This window comes from Tachyglossus aculeatus, chromosome 6, assembly GCF_015852505.1.
Source record: "Tachyglossus aculeatus isolate mTacAcu1 chromosome 6, mTacAcu1.pri, whole genome shotgun sequence".
In the NCBI taxonomy this organism is placed as follows: domain Eukaryota; kingdom Metazoa; phylum Chordata; class Mammalia; order Monotremata; family Tachyglossidae; genus Tachyglossus; species Tachyglossus aculeatus.
This window is the reverse complement of record NC_052071.1, coordinates 5,081,857-5,101,992: the sequence shown is the minus strand read 5'-3', so window position 1 is coordinate 5,101,992 and position 20,136 is coordinate 5,081,857. Positions and strand designations below refer to the sequence as shown.

The 20,136-nt window shown below is 54.1% G+C and overlaps 2 protein-coding genes across 5 annotated transcripts in view; both read right to left on the bottom strand.

The window, feature by feature from the left end:
• Positions 1-2,283, bottom strand: part of OGT (O-linked N-acetylglucosamine (GlcNAc) transferase) — a 46,492-nt gene extending 44,209 nt beyond the window's left edge. For both annotated transcript variants that reach the window (XM_038747859.1, XM_038747860.1), the window contains exon 1: positions 2,172-2,283. In XM_038747859.1, coding sequence (XP_038603787.1) covers positions 2,172-2,208 — 37 coding nt within the window. In that variant the 5' untranslated portion in view covers positions 2,209-2,283. The remainder of the gene's footprint in view (positions 1-2,171) is intronic.
• Positions 2,284-8,321: 6,038 nt separating this feature from the next.
• Positions 8,322-20,136, bottom strand: part of TAF1 (TATA-box binding protein associated factor 1) — a 70,984-nt gene continuing 59,169 nt past the window's right edge. For 2 of the 3 annotated variants that reach the window (XM_038747862.1, XM_038747863.1), the window contains exons 30-37: positions 19,149-19,241; positions 18,969-19,053; positions 16,439-16,506; positions 16,049-16,165; positions 14,114-14,239; positions 13,581-13,731; positions 13,253-13,445; positions 8,322-8,636 (exon numbers count right to left, since the gene is read on the bottom strand). In XM_038747862.1, coding sequence (XP_038603790.1) covers positions 8,399-8,636; positions 13,253-13,445; positions 13,581-13,731; positions 14,114-14,239; positions 16,049-16,165; positions 16,439-16,506; positions 18,969-19,053; positions 19,149-19,241 — 1,071 coding nt within the window. In that variant the 3' untranslated portion in view covers positions 8,322-8,398. Of the gene's footprint in view, positions 8,637-13,252; positions 13,446-13,580; positions 13,732-13,841; positions 13,971-14,113; positions 14,240-16,048; positions 16,166-16,438; positions 16,507-18,968; positions 19,054-19,148; positions 19,242-20,136 lie in introns of all 3 variants that reach the window. The other variant, XM_038747864.1, reaches the window with a different exon arrangement.

Here is a 20,136-nt window from a genome sequence, read left to right as displayed (position 1 = left end):
TTTTCTGCCCGCCAAGAGGTGTTCAATAAACGCTCCCGCTGGTTTACACTAAGCTGCAAAGGGCTTGTGGGCGAGCAGAGGTGTCCATTAAGGTGCGGGGAGGCCTTGCGGCCCAGGGTCTGCTGTGTGACCCTGGGTAAGTCATTTCCCTCCCCCCGGGGTTCAGCGCCCTCGTCTCCCGGCGTTTAGACCAGTGTTTGACACATAGTAAGCGCTTAACGAATGCCATTATTGTTGTTGTTATTTAAAAGGGTTGAAGACCGTGAGCTCCTTGGGGGACGGCGGGGACTGTGAGGTTGGATGTCTGTGGTCCCCCACAACGCTCAGTACAGTGTCTGGCACTTAATAAGCACTTAAATGCCAAGGGCAGAAAATGGGGTGAGAGAAGCAGCGTGGCTCAGTGGAAAGAGTCCAGGCGTGGGGGTCAGAGGTCGTGGGTTCTAATCCCGCTCGGCGGACAAGGGGAAGAGCCGATCTTGGGCAAGTCACTTCGCTTCTCTGGGCCTCAGTGACCTCCTCTGGAAAATGGGGATGGAGACTGTGAGCCCCAGGTGGGACAACCCGATCACCTTGGATCTACCCCAGCGTTTACGACGGTTCTTGGCACGTAGTAAGCGCTTAATACATACCACATTATTATTGTTATTATTATTACTGGCTGCTGCCCCAAGCGCTTGTTTGGATTGATTGATTGATTGGGGGGGGGGGGGGGGGGGTGTCCCCCGCCGGCCTCTCCTTAGCGGTTGGGGCAGTATTGGGGGCCCGGGGGGGAATTGGGGAGACACCACCACAGAGGGCTACAGACGCCCCCCTCCCCAAAGCCCAGGCCGAAAACGGCACCGACCAGACTGGAGGGGAGGGGGAGGTGTCCTTAATGGGGGGGGAGCGGGAGTTTGATGGGGGAGGGGCTTCTGGGGGGGGAAGGGGGTCCTGATGGGGGGCGGGGTGCTGTCTGGGGGTCCTGATGAGGGGGAGGGGATCCTGGGGGTGGGAGGGGGTCCACCTGATGGGGGGAGGGGCTCCTGATTTGGGGGGGAGGCCTGATGGGGAGGCTCTGATGGAGAAAGGGGGTCCTAACTAGGGGGAAGTCTGATGGGAGGAGGGGCCCCTGGGGGGGGGGGTCCTAATTGGGGGGAAGTCTGATGGGGGGAGAGGCCCCTAATTGGGGGGAAGTCTGATGGGAAGAGAGGCCCCTAATTGGGGGGAAGTCTGATGGGAAGAGGGGCTCCTGGAGGGGAGGGTCCTGATAAGGGGGAATCGGATGGGGGGAAGGGCTCCTGATTGGGGGAGGGGACTCTGATGGGGGAAGGGGTCCTGATGGGGGGAAGGGCCCTTGGGGGGGGCCCTAATTGGGGGGAAGTCTGATGGGAGGACGGGCTCCTGATTGGGGGGAAAATCTGATGGGAGGAGGGGCCCCTGGGGGGGTCCTAATTAGGGGGAAGTCTGATGGGAGGACGGGCTCCTGATTGGGGGGCTCCTAATTGAGGGGAAGTCTGATAGAGGGAAAATCTGATGGGAAGAGGGGCCCCTGGGGGGGGGGGGGGGTCCTAATTAGGGGGAAGTCTGATGGAAGGACGGGCTCCTGATTGGGGGGCTTCTAATTGGGGGGAAAGTCTGATTGGGGGAGGGCCCCTGGGGGGGGTTCCTAATTGAGGGGAAGTCTGATGGGGGGAAAATCTGATGGGAAGAGGGGCCCCTGGGGGGGTCCTAATTGGGGGGAAGCCTGATGGGTGCTGCCAACTTGTGCTTCCCAAGCGCTTAGCACAGTTCTCTGCACACAGTAAGCGCTCAGTAAATACGATTGATTCATTGATTGATGGGGGAGGGGCTCCTGACTGAGGGGGGACCAAAATGGGGGGAAAGTCTGATGGGGGGAGGGGCCCGGGGGGGGGGTCCTGATTGGGGGGAAGCCTGATGGGTGTTGCCAACTTGTGCTTCCCAAGCGCTTAGTACAGTGCTCTGCACACAGTAAGCGCTCAGTAAATACGATTGATTGATTGATGGGGGAGGGGCTCCTGAAGGGGGGACAGTCTGATGGGGGGAGGGTACCCTGAGGGGAAGTGTGATGGGGGGGGGTCCCGATGGGGGTGACTAGGCGCTCAGCACACAGTAGGCGCGCAGTACACACGACGGCCTGAGGTGGGGGGGAGGGTCGGGGGGGCGTCCAGTACCTGTGCTGTCGGCCACGTTCCCCACGGAGGACGCCATGGTGGGGCCGGGCGGGGGCGACACCACAGCCCCTCCGCCCAGACCTCGCGAAATGGCGGCGGCTCCTCCTTCGTCGTCGTCGTCGTCGTCGTCGTCCTCCTCCGCCCCGCCCGGAACTACTTCCTGTCGACACGCACGCGGATCCTTCCGCCGCCCCCCCCCAAACACACACACACGGGGGCGCGCATGCGCGCGGCCCCTCGCAGCCCGCGGCCGGGACCCCGTTGCCCGCGCGGGCGCATGCGCGCAGTGCCACTCCGCCTCGGCAGGGGCCGCCCGCCGGGGCGCATGCGCGGGGTTCTCGTCCTCTTCGGCCCGGCCGCCCGCTGGGGCGCATGCGCGGGGCTCCTCGCTGCCTTTGCTTAGGGCTCCGTTCCCCGCTGGGGCGCATGCGCGGGGCCCCTCTCTGCCTTTGCTTAGGGCTTCGTTCCCCCCTGGGGCGCATGCGCGGGGCTCTTGCCAGCCCTGGGCTAGGGCTTCGTTATTAATCAACCAATCAATCAATCAATCAATCAATCAATCGTATTTATTGAGCGCTTACTGTATGCAGAGCACTGTACTAAGCGCTTGGGAAGTACAAGTCGGCAACACATAGAGACAGTCCCTACCCAACAGTAGGCTCACAGTCTAGGATATCTATAATAGTAATAATTTTGGTATCTGTTAAGCACTTACTATGTGCAAAGCACTGTTCTAAGCGCTGGGGAGGATTCAAAGTGATCAGGTTGTCCCATGAGGGGCTCACAGTCTTCATCCCCATTTTACAGATGAGGGAACTGAGGCACAGAGAAGTGAAGTGACTTGCCCAAAGTCATACGGCTGACAGTTGGTGGAGCCGGGATTCGAACCCATGGCCTCTGACTCCAAAGCCCGGGCTCTTCCCACTGAGCCATGCTGCTTCTCTGTTAGTGCTTACTGTAGTAGTAACAATAATAGCATTTATTAAGCGCCTACTAAGTGCAGAGCGCTGTTCTAAGCGCTAGGAAGATTACTAGGTGATCAGGGTGTCCCAAGGGGGCTCACAGTCTTCATCCCCATTTTCCAGATATGGGAACTGAGGCCCAGAGAAGTGAAGTGACTCACCCAAAGTCACACAGCTGACAATTGGGGGAGCAGGGATTTGAACCCACGACCTCTGATTCCAAAGCTCGGGCTCTTTCCACTGAGCCACGCAGCTCCTCCACCACTAATCTCCTCACTGTACCTCGCTCTCGCCTGTCCCGCCATCGACCCCCGGCCCATGTCATCCCCCGGGCCTGGAATGCCCTCCCTCTGCCCATCCGCCAAGCTAGCTCTCTTCCTCCCTTCAAGGCCCTGCTGAGAGCTCACCTCCCCCAGGAGGCCTTCCCAGACTGAGCCCCTTCTTTCCTCTCCCCCTCGTCCCCCTCTCCATCCCCCCGTCTTACCTCCTTCCCTTCCCCACAGCACCTGTATATATGTATATATGGTTGTACATATTTATTACTCTATTTATTTATTCATTTATTTATTTTACTTGTACATTTCTATCCTACTTATTTTATTTTGTTGGTATGTTTGGTTCTGTTCTCTGTGTCCCCCTTTTAGACCGTGAGCCCACTGTTGGGTAGGGACTGTCTCTATGTGATGCCAATTTGTACTTCCCAAGCGCTTAGTACAGTGCTCTGCACATAGTAAGTGCTCAATAAATACGATTGATTGATTGATTGATTGATTACTATGTGCCGAGCACTGCTGTAAGCACCGGGGTAGATACAAGGTCATCAGGTTCTCCAGCTCACCGTCTTCATGCCCATTCTCCAGATGAGGTCACTGAAGCACAGAGAAGTTAAGTGACTTGCCCAAAGTCACACAGCCGATCAGTGGCCGCACGGAATTAGAACCCACGACCTAGCTATAATTATTATGTTACATATAATAAAATAACATAAATAACATGTATGTTATAGCTATATGATGATAATGGCATCTGTTTTGTGCTTACTATGTGCAAAACACTGTTCTAAGCGCTGGGGAGGGTTACAAGGTGCTCAGGTTGTCCCATGTCGGGCTCACAGTCTTCATCCCCATTTCCCTTCAAGGCCCTACTGAGAGCTCACCTCCTCCAGGAGGCCTTCCCAGACTGAGCCCCTTCCTTACTCTCCCCTTTGTCCCCCTCTCCATCCCATCTTGCCTCCTTCCCTTCCCACAGCACCTGTACATATGTATATATGTTTGCACATATTTATTACTCTATTTATTTATTTATTTTACTTGTACATATCTATTCTATTTATCTTATTTTGTTAGTATGTTTGCTTTTGTTCTCTGTCTCCCCCTTTTAGACTGTGAGCCCACTGTTGGGTAGGGACTGTCTCTATATGTGTTGCCAACTTGTACTTCCCAAGCGCTCTGCACACAGTAAGCGCTCAATAAATACGATTGATTGATTGATTTACAGATGAGGGAACTGAGGCACAGAGAAGTGCAGTGACTCGCCCAGTCACACAGCTGACAAGTGGCAGAATTGGATTAGAAACCATGACTCCCTGGCTCCCAAGCCCAGGCTTTTTCCACTGAGCCACTCTGCTTCATATAGCATCTGCTACATTATTTATAGCTTAGTACATAATATAGAGCTACATAACATACTATCATATAAATGATGTATAGCTATAATTCTATTTATTCTGATGGTTTTGACACCTGTCTACTTGTTTTGTTGTCTGTCTCCCCCTTCTAGACTGTGAGCCCGTTGTTAGGTAGGGACCGTCTCTATATGTTGCCAACTTGTACTTCCCAAGCGCCTAGTAAGTGCTCTGCACACAGTAAGCGCTCAATAAATACGATTGAATGAATGAACGAATGAGGCCGGGCTTTTTCCACTGAGGTCGCAGCTTCCTCGCTGGGGCGCATGCGCAGGGATCCAGTCAGCCCTCGGCAGGGGGCGCGCTGGGGCGCATGCGCAAGGATCCAGTCAGCCCTCGGCTGGGGGCCCGCTGGGGCGCATGCGCGAGGATCCAGTCAGCCCTCTGCAGGGCGGCGCATGCGCAAGGATCCAGTCAGCCCTCGGTAGGCCACCTGCTTGGCCGCATGCGCAGTGACCTGTCTGGCTTCGGCCCGGGTTTCGTTAATAATAATAATAACGATGGCATTTGTTAAGCGCTTACTATGTGCCAAGCACTGTTCTAATGATGTCGATATTTGTTAGGCGTTTACTATGTGCCGGACAATGTTCTAAGCGCTGGTATAGCTACAAGGTCATCAGGTGGTCCCACGTGGGGCTCACGGTCTTCGTCCCCATTTTACAGGTGAGGTCACTGAGGCCCAGAGAATAATAATAATAATAACGATGGTATTTGTTAAGCGCTTACTATGTGCAAAGCACTGTTAAAAGCGCTGGGAAGGATACAAGGTGATCAAGTTGCCCCCCGTGGGGCTCACAGTCTTCATCCTCATTTTCCAGATGAGGTGACTAAGGCCCAAAGAATAATAATAATAATGGCATTTGTTAAGTGCTTACTATGTGCAAAGCACTGTTCAAAACGCCGGGAAGGATACAGGGTGATCAAGTTGTCCCCCGTGGGGCTCACGGTCTTCATCCCCATTTTCCAGATGAGGTCACTGAGGCCCAGGGAAGTCAAGCGACTTGCCCAAAGTCACAAAGCTGACAAATGGCGGAGTCCGCATTAAAACCCCTGACTCTGACTCCCCAGGTCGGGACTCTTGCTACTAGGCGTCGCTGCTTCCCCGCTGGGGCGCATGCGCGGGGTTCCTCTCAGCCCCCGGCCGAGACTCCCGGCGGGGCGCATGCGCGGTGCTCCTATCAGCCCCGCTGGGGCGCATGCGCGGGATACCCCAAACACACCCCCGCCTGGTTGTTCGCTGTGGCGCATGCGCGGGTCTCCGTTCCTCGCTGGGGCGCATGCGCAGAATTCCTATTGGCTGTACGCCTACTTACCAGTGGAGGCGCATGCGCGGGGCTTGTCAGCCCTCTGTGGGGTGGGGAGACCCCCTCAGGGGCGTCTAGCGCAGTCCCCTGGACCCCCGTGGACGCCCAGCTTTCCGCTGAGTCATGGCAGGGCCGCGGGCGCCGCCCCGTGGACACCCCGGGAACTGCGCCGCAGGGCCGCGGGCGCCACCCCGTGGACACTTACCTCCTTCCCTTCCCCACAGCACCCGTATATATGTTTGTACATATTTATTACTCTATTTATCTTACTTGTACATATCTATTCTATTTATTTTATTTTGTTAGTCTGTTTGGTTTTATTCTCTGTCTCCCCCTTCTAGACTGTGAGCCCCCTGTTGGGTAGGGACCGTCTCCATATGTTGCCAACTTCTACTTCCCAAGCGCTTAGTACAGCGCTCTGCACACAGTCGTATGTAGCAGTGTGGCTCAGTGGAAAGAGCCCGGGCTTTGGAGTCAGAGGTCATGGGTTCGAATCCCAGCTCCGCCACTTGTCAGCTGGGTGACTTTGGGCAAGTCAATTCCCTTCTCTGGGCCTCAGTTCCCTCATCTGGAAAATGGGGATGAAGACTGTGAGGCCCCAGAGGGACAAACTGATCACCTTGTAACCTCCCCACCGCCTCCCCACCCTACCTCCTTCCCCTCACCACAGCACCTGTATATATGATAATAATAATAATAATAATAATGGCATTTATTAAGCGCTTACTATGTGCAAAGCACTGTTCTAAGCGCTCGGGGAGGTTACAAAGTGATCAGCTTGTCCCGCGGGGGGCTCACAGTTTTAATCCCCATTTTCCAGATGAGGTCACTGAGGGCCAGAGAAGTGAAGTGACTTGCCCAAAGTCACACAGCTGACAAGTGGCGGAGCCGGGATTTGAACCCATGACCTCTGACTCCAAAGCCCGTTGCTCTTTCCACTGAGCCACGCTGCTTCTCTGTTTATATGCTTGTACATATTTATTACTCTATTTTACTTGTACATATTTACTATTCTATTTATTTTATTTTGTTAATATGTTTTGTTCTGTTGTCTGTCTCTCCCTTCTAGACTGTGAGCCCGCTGTTGGGTAGGGACTGTCTCTCTAGGTTGCCGACTTGGACTTCCCAAGCGCCTAGTACAGTGCTCTGCACACAGTAAACGCTCAATAAATACAACTGAATGAATGTATATATGTTTATACAGATTTATTACCCTATTTACTTTACTTGTACATATTTACTATTCCATTTATTTTGTTAATACGTTTTGTTCCATTGTCTGTCTGTCTCCTTCTAGACTGTGAGCCCGCTGTTGGGTAGGGACCGTCTCTAGACGTTGCCGACTTGTATTTCCCAAGCGCTTAGTACAGTGCTCTGCACACAGTAAATACTCAATAAATATGACTAAATGAATGAATGCTTTTCACATAGTAAGCGTTTAATAAATGCCACAGTCTTCTAGACTGTGAGCCCACTGTTGGGTAGGGACCGTCTCCATATGTTGCCAACTTGTACTTCCCAAGCGCTTAGTACAGTGCTCCGCACACAGTAAGCACTCAATAAATACGACGATGAATGAATGAATGATTGTACTTCCCAAGCGCTTAGTCCAGTGCTCTGCACACAGTAAGCGCTCAATACGACTGAATGCTTTTCACATAGTAAGTGCTTAAATTCACTCAATCACATTTATTGAGCGCTTACTGTGTGCAAAGCACTGGACTAAGCGCTTGGGAAGTACAAGCTGGCAACATATAGAGACGGTCCCTACCCAACAGCGGGCTCACAGTCTAGTAAGTGCTTAAGTGCCATCACGGGTTCGAATCCCCATCCTGCCACGTCAGCTGTGTGACTGTGGGCAAGTCACTTCCCTTCTCTGTGCCTCAGTCCCCTCATCTGTCAAACGGGGATGAAGACTGTGAACCCCACGGGGGACAACCTGATCACCTTGTAACCTCCCCAGCGCTTAGAACAGCGCTTTGCACGTAGTAAGCGCTTAACAAATGCCATCATTATTGTTATTATTATTATAAAAAAAATGTAGCGAGCGCTTACTGTGTGCAGAGCTCTGTACTAAGTGCCAGGGGTCGATAGATTGGTAGCAGCTGGGGAGGGGGGGCAGCCCGAAAACTCCCCTCCTCTTCCGCCCCGGAAAAATCCCCGGCCCGCCCGGCTCCTGGAAAAACGGCCGTTTATTCACCGGCTCCGGACGTCTTCTTCCCGGCGAATCCCGAGGGGCGCGGGGGGGATTTGATAGACACCCCCCGGCTCCGGTCCGCTCTACTCGTCCGAGTCCAGCTCGCTCTCCCCGGCCATGGAGCGGAAATCCTCGCTGTCCTCCTCGTCCTCCGACAGGGCCACCCGGCTCAGCACGCTGGGCCCGCAGGGCTGCTCTTCCTCCTCCTCCTCTTCTTCCTCCTCCTCCTCCTCCTCCTCGGACACGTCGTAGCCGCCCGCGCTGCTGTAGCTCGTGTCTCGCGTGCCCGACTTGGGATCCGGCTCCTCGGAGCTCCCGTAGCTGAGGGGGGCAGAGGCCGTCAGGCCCTCCGGGCTCGGGCCCTCTCCACCCTCTCCCGGGGGGCCCCGGATAACTGTTGTCTTAAGCGCTTATAATAATAATAATAATATAATAATAATAATAAAATGATAAAATAATAATAATATAATAATAATAATAATAATAATAATAATATAATAATAATGACAGCATTTGTCGGAGCTCCCGTAGCTGAGGGGGGCAGAGGCCGTCAGGCCCTCCGTGCTCGGGCCCTCTCCACCCTCTCCCGGGGGGCCCCGGATAACTGTCGTCTTGAGCGCTTATAATAATAATAATAATAAAATAATACAATAATAATAATGATGATAATAATAATGATGATAATAATAATAATAATAATAATAATAATAATAATAATAATAACGACGGCATTTGTCGGAGCTCCCGTAGCTGAGGGGGGCAGAGGCCGTCAGGCCCTCCGGGCTCGGGCCCTCTCTACCCTCTCCCGGGGGGCCCTGGATAACTGTCGTCTTGAGCGCTTATAATAATAATAATAATGATAATAATAATAATAATAATAATAATGACAGCATTTGTCAGAGCTCCCGTAGCTGAGGGGGGCAGAGGCCGTCAGGCCCTCCGTGCTCGGGCCCTCTCCACCCTCTCCCGGGGGGCCCCGGATAACTGTCGTCTTGAGCGCTTATAATAATAATGATAATGATAATGATAATAATAATAATAATAATAATAATAATAATAATGACAGCATTTGTCGGAGCTCCCGTAGCTGAGGGGGGCAGAGGCCGTCAGGCCCTCCGTGCTCGGGCCCTCTCCACCCTCTCCCAGGGGGCCCCGGATAACTGTTGTCTTGAGCGCTTATAATAATAATAATAAAATAATAATAATAAAATAATAATAATAATAATAATAATAATAATAATAATAATAACGACAGCATTTGTCGGAGCTCCCGTAGCTGAGGGGGGCAGAGGCCGTCAGGCCCTCCGTGCTCGGGCCCTCTCCACCCTCTCCCGGGGGGCCCTGGATAACTGTCATCTTGAGCGCTTAGAATAATAATAATAATAATGATAAAAATAAAATAATAATAATAAAATAATAATAAAATAATAATAATAATAATAATAATGACAGCATTTGTCAGAGCTCCCGTAGCTGAGGGGGGCAGAGGCCGTCAGGCCCTCCGTGCTCGGGCCCTCTCCACCCTCTCCCGGGGGGCCCCGGATAACTGTCGTCTTGAGCGCTTAGAATAATAATAATAATAATAATAACAATAATAACAATAATAAAATAATAACAATAATAATAATAATAATAATAATAATAATAATAATGACAGCATTTGTCAGAGCTCCCGTAGCTGAGGGGGGCAGAGGCCGTCAGGCCCTCCGTGCTCGGGCCCTCTCCACCCTCTCCCAGGGGGCCCCGGATAACTGTCGTCTTGAGCGCTTAGAATAATAATAATAATAATAATAATAATAATAATAATAATAATGACAGCATTTGTCGGAGCTCCCGTAGCTGAGGGGGACAGAGGCCGTCAGGCCCTCCGTGCTCAGGCCCTCTCCATCCTCTCCCGGGGGGCCCTGGACAACTGTCGTCTTGAGCGCTTAGAATAATAATAATAATAATAATAATAATAATAATAATAATAATAATAATAATAATAATGACAGCATTTGTCAGAGCTCCCGTAGCTGAGGGGGGCAGAGGCCGTCAGGCCCTCCGTGCTCGGGCCCTCTCCACCCTCTCCTGGGGGGCCCCGGATAACTGTCGTCTTGAGCGCTTATAATAACAATAATAATAATAATAATGACGGCATTTGTTAAGCGCTTACTATGTGCAAAGCACCATTCTAAGCACTGGGGGGGATACAAAGTGATCAGGTTGTCCCACGGGGGGCTCACAGTCTTCACCCCCATTTGACATCATCTTGTACTTCCCAAGCGCTTAGTACAGTGCTCTGCACACAGTAAGCGCTCGATAAATACGATTGATTGATACTGACTGACAGATGAGAGAAGTTAAGTGACTTGCCCGAGGTCACACAGCTGACACGCGGTGGAGGGGGGATTCGAACCCATGACCTTTGACTCCGAAGCCCGGGCTCTTTCCGTTGAGCCACGCTGCTTACTGCGGGCCGGGCACTGTACTAAGCGCCACAGCCCACCAAATCCCCAACTGCCCCGAACCGGAGGCGAACGGTCTGAAGACAGCCTCGCCCCCGAGATCTGGCCCTATCCACTCCATCTTCATTCATTCATTCAATCGTATTTATTGAGCGCTTACTGTGTGCGGAGCACTGTACTAAGCGCTTGGGAAGTCCAAGTCGGCAACATACAGGGGTGGTCCCTACCCAACAGTGGGCTCACAGTCTGGAAGGGGGAGACGGAGAACAAAACAAAACATTAACAATCTCGAATGATAATTGGTTGTGGCATTTGTGAAGCGCTTACTACGTGCCAGGCGCCCTAAGCGCTCAATAACTACGACTGAATGAATGAACGGGCCATAATAATAATAAATAAATAAATAAATAATTATAATAAATGTCATTATTATTATTACTATTATTATCATGTTGCCAACTTGTACTCCCAAGCGCTTAGTACAGTGCTCTGCACACAGGAAGTGGTCAATAAATACGACTGAATGAACGGGCCATAATAATAATAAACACATAAACAATAAATAAATAATAAATAATAATAAATGCCATTATTATTATCATCATCATGTTGGCGATGTACTCCCACATCATCATCATGGGACTGTGAGCCCACTGTTGGGTAGGGACCATCTCTATATGTTGCCAACTTGTACTTCCCAAGCGCTTAGTCCAGTGCTCTGCACATAGTAAGCGCTCAATAACCACGATTGATAATGATGATGTTGCCGACGTACTCCCAAGCGCTTAGTACAGTGCTCTGCACACAGTAAGCACTCAATAAATACGATTGAATGAATGAACGGACCATAATAATAGTAATAATAAATAAGAAATACATAAATAAATAATAAATAATAATAAATGCCATCATCATCATCATCATGTTGCTGACTTGTACTCCCAAGCCCTTAGTACACTGCTCTGCACACAGTAAGCGCACAATAAATACGATCGAATGAATGAATGAACGGGTCGTAATAATAATAATAAATAGTAAATAATAATAAATAATAATAAATGTCATTATTGTCATCATCATGTTGCCGACTTGTACTCCCAAGCGCTTAGTCCAGTGCTCTGCACACAGTAAGCGCTCAATAAATATGATTGAATGAATGAATGGGCCATAATAATAAGAAATAAGAAATACATAAATAAATAATAAATTATAATAAATTATAATAAATGCCATCATCATTATCATCATGTTGCCAGCTTGTACTCCCAAGCGCTTAGTACGCTGCTCTGCACACAGTAAGTGCTCAATAAATACGACTGAATGAATGAATAAACGGGCCAAAATAATAATAATAATATATAAATAGTAAATAATAATAAATAATAATAAATGTCATTATTATTACTACTATCATGTTGCCGACTTGTACTCCCAAGCGCTTAGTCCAGTGCTCTGCACACAGTAAGCGCTCAATACATATGATTGAATGAATGGGCCATAATAAAAACAATAAGTAAATAATAAATTATAGTACCAAAATGCCATCATTATTATTATTATTACTATCATCATGTTGCCGACTTGTACTCCCAAACGCTTGGTCCAGTGCTCTGCACACAGTAAGCGTGCAATAAATGTGATTGAATGAATGAATGGGCCATAATAATAATAAATAAATAATAAATAGTAATAAATAATGAAAAATGCCATTATTATTACTATCATCATGTTGCCGACTTGTACTCCCAAACGCTTAGTCCAGTGCTCTGCACACAGTAAGCGTGCAATAAATGTGATTGAATGAATGAATGGGCCATAATAATAATAAATAAATAATAAATAGTAATAAATAATGAAAAATGCCATTATTATTACTATCATCATGTTGCCGACTTGTACTCCCAAACGCTTGGTCCAGTGCTCTGCACACAGTAAGCACTCAATAAATGTCATTGAATGAATGAATGGGCCATACTAATAATAAATAAATAATAAATAGTAATAAATAATAATAAATGCCATTATTATTACTATCATCATGTTGCCGACTTGTACTCCCAAGCGCGTAGTCCAGTGCTCTGCACACACTAAGCGCTCAATAAATACGATCGAATGAATGAATGAATGAACGGGCCGGATCGGCTCCCCCTGCCCCACCCACGTGGGGTTCCCGGTCTCCATCCCCGTTTCTATAGCCGGAGAAACTGAGGCCACGGAGAGGCCAAGGGACCGGTCCGCGGGTGGCGGGGCCGGAATCGGAACCCGGGTCCTCCCGGGCCCTCGTTCATTCATTCAATCGTATTTATTGAGCGCTTACTGTGTGCAGAGCACTGGACTGAGCGCTTGGGAAGGACAAGTTGGCAGCATACGGAGACGGTCCCCACCCAACAGTGGGCTCAACCGTGCCACGCTGCTTCTCTAGGCCGGGCACCGTGCCCCCTCCCGGGCTCTCGGCCGGGGGTCGGGGGTCGCGCCCGCGGCGGGTGGCACCTGATGTTGCTGTCCTCCGCGGCGTGGGGGGGCCCGGCGGGCTCCCCTCCGTAGGCCAGCATGGTGTCCTCGGCGTCCAGGCCCAGGCCGAGCCGCGTGCCATCCTGCAGCAGCCCGCGGGGCTGTTTGGCCCGCCCGCCGCCGCCGCCGCCCTCCACGTCCGAGTCGCTGCCGCTCTCGCTCAGCTGGATGGCTGGCGGGGGGCACGACGGACGGGTCGGGGGGCGCCGGGAGGATGGGGGCCCACCCCCGGAGTCCCCGCGTGCCCGCCCTCGTGACCGCCCCCGGATCCGGACCGATTCCCGCCCCGCCGCGGGACGTGACTCACAGGAGAAGGGATTGTCCCCCTCCTCGTCGCTCCCGGCGGCGTCGTCGTCCTCCCCGTCGGACATGAGCAGGTCCTCGTAAAGGACGCTGGCCTGCGGCCTCCGGGCCGCCCCCTCCTCTTCCTCTCCCAGGTCGTCGCCGTCCTCCGCCTCCTAGGCCGGACGGACGGATGGGGTCGGGGGCTCCGCGCTGGACGCCCCTGGCATCACCCGGGCCCTGTCTGCCCCCGGGGAACGGACGCTCTGGGTCACTATATACTCACTGGGGCCGGAGTCTTAGGTTTCCCATCCTCCTCCTCCTCCTCCTCATCCTCCTCCTCCTCCTCCTCACCAAACCCTTCAATATCTACATCAGAGTCCTCCTGGCCCAGCCTGCCCTGGCCCCGGCGCATCTGAACGGGGAAGAGAAAGGCGGACACCGGGAAGGGGACGGAGCCGCCCCGGTCAGTCGGGAGCCGGCCCCCTCGCCCCCCTCGCCCGGCCCTGACTGGGTCCCCTCCGGCTCCGCTGCCGGGGCGGGCACGGGGCGGCTCACCTGGGCCCCCCGCTTCTCCGGGGTGGTGGTTGGCGTGTCCAACGCCGACAGGTTGCTCTCGTCCTGGTACACCGAGGCGTCCCGGGACACGCTGAGGGACGTGTTGTTGTCGTACAGGTCCGGAGGCTGTGGGGTGGGGGGGGGCAAACCGGGTCGGCGGGCACGGACCGGCCAGCGGGCCCAAGCCGCGAGGGGCGGGGTAAATGCCCAGGTTTGGAAGTCCACCCGAGGGGCAAGAGAGGGAGGACGGGTGGGCATGCCCATGCCCGAGGGGCGGTGGACAGTCCCCCGCCCAGAGGGCGAGGCACAGGTCTCAAGGCCACTCCTGAGGGCCAAGGGACGGGGCAGCGGACGCTCGCCAGGCCGAAGGGGGACAGGATGGGTGGTCAGGCCCGCCCGAGGGGCAGAAGACAAGTCTGGAAGTCCAACCCTGAGGGATGGGGCGGCAGAATCTTGCTGGGCACGCGGAGGACAAGTGGGCATGCCCGTGCCCGAGGGGAGGTGGACAGACCCCCACCCGGAGGGCAAGGCACAGGTCTCAAGTTCACTCCTGAGGGCCAAGGGACGGGGCAGAGGACACTCGCCAGGCCGATGGGGGACAGGATGGTGGACGGCCCCATGCCCGAGGGGCAGGGCGGGGTGGTCAGGCCCGCCCGAGGGGCAGGGCAGGGTGGTCAGGCCCGCCCGAGGGGCAGAAGACAGGCCTGGAAATCCACCCCTGAGGGGCAAGAGACGGGGTGGCAGAACCTCGCCAAGCAGACAGAGGACAGGTGGGCATGCCCGTGCCTGAGGGGCGATGGACAGACCCCCGCCCAGAGGGCAAGGCACAGGTCTCAAGTCCACTCCTGAGGGCCAAGGGACGGGGCAGCGGACACTCGCCAGGCCGACGGGGGACAGGATGGGTGGTCAGGCCCGCTCGAGGGGCAGAAGACAAGTCTGGAAGCCCAGCCCTGAGGGATGGGGCGGCAGAATCTTACTGGGCACACGGAGGACAAGTGGGCATGCACGTGCCCGAGGGGAGGTGGACAGACCCCCGCCCAGAGGGCAAGGCACAGGTCTCAATCCACTCCTGAGGGCCAAGGGACGGGCAGAGGACACTCGCCAGGCCGATGGGGGACAGGATGGTGGACGGCCCCATGCCCGAGGGGCAGGGCGGGGTGGTCAGGCCCGCCCGAGGGGCAGGGCAGGGTGGTCAGGCCCGCCCGAGGGGCAGAAGACAGGCCTGGAAATCCACCCCTGAGGGGCAAGAGACGGGGTGGCAGAACCTCGCCAAGCAGACGGAGGACAGGTGGGCATGCCCGTGCCTGAGGGGTGGTGGACAGACCCCCGCCCAGAGGGCGAGGCGCAGGTCTCAAGTCCACTCGTGAGGGCCAAGGGACGGGGCAGCGGACACTCGCCAGGCCGACGGGGGACAGGATGGGTGGTCAGGCCCGCTCGAGGGGCAGAAGACAAGTCTGGAAGCCCAGCCCTGAGGGATGGGGCGGCAGAATCTTACTGGGCACACGGAGGACAGGTGGGCATGCCCGTGCCTGAGGGGCACTGGACAGACCCATGCCCAGAGGGCAAGGCACAGGTCTCAAGTCCACTCCTGAGGGCCAAGGGACGGGGCAGCGGACACTCGCCAGGCCGACGGGGGACAGGATGGGTGGTCAGGCCCGCCCGAGGGGCAGAAGACAAGTCTGGAAGTCCACCCAAGGGATGGGGCAGCAGAATCTTGCTGGGCACACGGAGGACAGGGGGGCATGCCCGTGCCCGAGGGGCGGTGGACAGACCCCCGCCCGGAGGGTGAGGCACAGGTCTCAAGTCCACTCCTGAGGGCCAAGGGACGGGGCAGCGGACACGCGCCAGGCCGATGGGGGACAGGACGGTGGACGGCCCCATGCCCGAGGGGCAGAGGCCAGACGGACGGGCCGCGCGGGCGGTCGGCAGACCCACCTGGGGGGTGTAGGGCCCGGGCGTCATGGGGTCGAGGCTCTCCAGGTCCGCCTCCTCCAGGGCGGCTTCCTTGGCCGTACAGATGTCCCTCTCGAGCTGCGTTAGGTGCTCGTCGTACTGGGAGACGGACGGACGGGGGCCATTTTTAGACTGCGAGCCCACTGTTGGGTAGGGACTGTCTCTATATGTTGCCAACCTGTACTTCCCAAGCGCTTAGTACAGTGCTCTGCACACAGTAAGCGCTCAATAAATATGATTGATGATGATTGAGCGCCTCTCTTTATTGCGCTCTGCTCTCCCCCGCGCTCCGCACGCCATCAGCGCTCAGTAAGCACCGCCGGACCAACGATCCCCCCCGGACCCCCCGCTCACCTCGGACCCCCCGCTCACCTCGGCCAGCGTCTGGTAACACGTGTTCACGATCTCCTGGGCCGTCTTGGTGTACTGGCTGTCCGGACCTGCGGGCCGACCCGTCTGCTGTGCCACCCCAGGGACGCCGCGCAACCTCTCTGGGCCTCCCGGGAAAATGGGCTCCCTCCCTCGGAGGCTGGGTGTTGGGGGGGGGGGGGGGGGGGTGTCCCCTGAGGCCCCGGGATTGGGTTCGACCCGACCCAGGTTCTGTCTCCACCCTGGCCTAGTCAGAAGGACCTGGGTTCTAATCCCGGCTCTGCCCCTTGTCGGCTGAGTGACCTTGGGCCAGTCATTTCACTTTTCTAGGCCTCAGTTCCCTCCTGTGTCAAACGGGGACCTACGTGGGACAAAGACTGTGTCCATCTCAATCTGCTGGTGTCCACCGCAGCGCTTAGTGCAGTGCCTGGCACAAAGTGCATAATAATAATAATAATAATAATAATAATAATAATAATAATAATAGGCATTTGTTAAGCGCTTACTATGTGCAAAGCACTGTTCTAAGCGCTGGGGAGGATACAGGGTGATCAGGTTGTCCCACGGGGGGCTCCCAGTCTTAATCCCCATTTTCCAGATAACAAATACCATCGTCATTATTATTATTATTAATATTAGTATTATCCTATTGATCAGCACATAGCAAGCGCTTCCAAGGAATCAGCATTTACTACTGATGCGATGGAAGTGTGCCTTGTTTTTTTAAAATGGCATTTATTTAGCACTTATGTGCCTGGCACTGTAATAATAATAATGATAATAATTGTACTTCCCAAGCACTTAGTACAGTGCTCTGCACACACAGTAAGCGCTCAATAAATACGATTGAATGAATTAATAATAATAATAATAACAACAATGATGGCATTTGTTAAGCACTTACTATGTGCCAGGTGCTGTGCTAAATGCTGGGCTGGACATTGGACCCAGCCCCCGTCCCACGTGGGGTTCCCAGTCTCAATCCCCATTTTCCAGATGAGGGAACTGAGGCCCAGGGAAGTGAACCCACGGTTAGACTGTGAGCCCACTGTTGGGCAGGGACTGTCTCTATATGTTGCCAACTTGTACTTCCCAAGCGCTTAGTACAGTGCTCTGCACACAGTCGGCACTCAATAAATACGATTGATGATTGACGATGATGATGAAATGACTCAACCAAGGTCACCCAGCCGGGATGACGACCCACGGCCTTCCGACTCCGGGGCCCGGGCTCTACTTACTAGGCCACCCTGCTTCTCCTGGCCTCACAAGCCCCCGGGGGCAAAGGACACCCGGAATGCCGGCCGCCTACCTCGTGCCCTGTACTGAACGCTTGGGAGAGTCCAATACGCTGACTCTTCATCCCCCCACCCTCAGGGAGTTTGGCGCCGACGTGTGAAGAGCACTGTACTGAACGCTTGGGAGAGTCCAATAGACTGACTTCATCCCTCCACCCTCTGGGAGTTTGGCGTCGACTGTGCGCAGGGAACTGTACTGAACGCTTGGGAGAGTCCGATACGCTGGCTCTTCATCCCTCCACCCTCAGGGAGTTTGGCGTCGACTGTGCGCAGGGAACTGTACTGAACGCTTGGGAGAGTCCAATACGCTGGCTCTTCATCCCCCCACCCTCAGGGAGTTTGGCACCGACTGTGCGCAGGGAACTGTACTGAACGCTTCGGAGAGTCCAATACGCTGGCTCTTCATCCCCCCCACCCTCAGGGAGTTTGGCACCGACTGCGCGCAGGGAACTGTACTGAACGCTTGGGAGAGTCCAATACGCTGACTCTTCATCCCCCCACCCTCAGGGATTTTGGCACCGACTGCGCGCAGGGAACTGTACTGAACGCTTGGGAGAGTCCAACAGACTGACTCTTCACCCCCCCACCCTCAGGAAGCTTGGCGCCAACTGTGCGCAGAGCACTGTACTGAGCGCTTCAGGGAGTCCAACAGAGTTGGTGGACACGATCCCCGCCATTAAGGAGCTCGAAACTTACCACGTGCCCGGCGCTGTACTGAACGCCTGGGAGAGTCCAAGAGAATTATTCTTTATGCCCACCCGCCCTCAAGGAGTTTGGAGCCTACTGCTTTGTGGAGCACTGTACTAAGCGCGCCGCCCTCGGGGAGTCCGGAGTCTGCTGGAGAAGCAGCGTGGCTCAGTGGAAAGCGCCCGGGCTCGGGAGGCGGAGGACACGGGTTCAAATCCCAGCTCCGCCACCTGTCAGCTGTGTGGCTTTGGGCGAGTGACTTCCCTGCTCTGGGCCTCAGTTCCCTCATCTGGAAAATGGGGATGTATCAATTTGTACTTCCCAAGCGCTCAGTACAGTGCTCTGCACGTAGTAAGCGCTCAATAAATACGATTGATGATGATGGGGATGAAGACTGGGAGCCCCCCGCGGGACAACCGCCCCAGCGCTTAGAACGGTGCTTTGCATGTAGTAAGCGATTAATAAATGCTGTTATTATTATTATTATTATTATTATCATTATTATTATTATTATTACTACATGCCGGGCGCCCAGGGTTCCCACGCACCGTTGTACTTGATGCTGTTGGCCAGGATCAGGTTGACGTCGTCCAGGAAAGTCTCCCGGTTCTGGTACTTGTGCTTGGAGATGTTCTGGGGGGGGCGGACACACGTGGGCCGTGAGCCCCCGCCGCGTGAACACGCGTGAACACGCGTGTCCGCCGGCCCCCCCCCCCCCCGCCCCGTACCTTGCGGACGCTGTCCAGGTCCATGGGGCTGACGATCACCTTGTAGTAGTCGGGGACGAACTTCTTGTTGACCGGGTGGTGGAACGGCCAGGACTGGGGAGGGGGGAGGAACGGGAGGGTTGGGGGCTACTTGATGGGTGTTCACGCTGTGCTGGACGCTGCCGACGGGCCAGACGCGGTCCCTGCCCCACATGGGGCTGGGGGGGGCCATGTGGGAGTGGTTTTTCGTGGCCCAGTGGAAAGAGCCTGGGTTTGGGAGTCAGAGGTCATGGGTTCTAATCCCAGCGCCGCCACCCATCCACTGTGTGACCCTGGGCAAGTCACTTCTCTGAGCCTCAGTTCCCTCCTCTGGAAAATGGGCCCCACCGGGGACAACCTGATCCCTTTGTCTCCCCCCCCCGCAGCGCTTCACACCTAGTAAGCGCTTCACAAATGCCGCCAGCTGTGTGACCTTGGGCAGGTCACTTGGCTTCTCTGCGCCTCAGTGACCTCATCTGTGAGATGGGGATTAAGACTGTGAGCCCCGCGGGGGACAACCTGATCACCTTGCAAACTCCCCAGCGCTTAGAACAGTGCTCGGCACCTAGTAAGCGCTTAATAAATATCATTATTATTCCTAGGATTTTTTTCCCTTTTTTTTGGCATCTGTACTTCGATCGCTTCAGTAATAAATGCTGATTTCTCGGAAGCGCCTGCTATGTGCTGATCATTAGGACAATAGCAATAATAATAATGATAATAACGATGATGATGATAACAACAACAACAAACAACAACAATAATAATAACCACTCTCAGACTCACAGCCCGGGCATGGACTCATACTGTCCAGAGCCCCAAAGGGGTGGTCTTGGCTGCCTGCGGGGGGCGCCACCCCAACCCCCCTTAATAATAATGATAATGATAACAATAATAATAATAATAATAATGATAATAATAATAATAATAACTCTCAGACTCACGGCCCGGGCAGAGATTCGGACTGTCC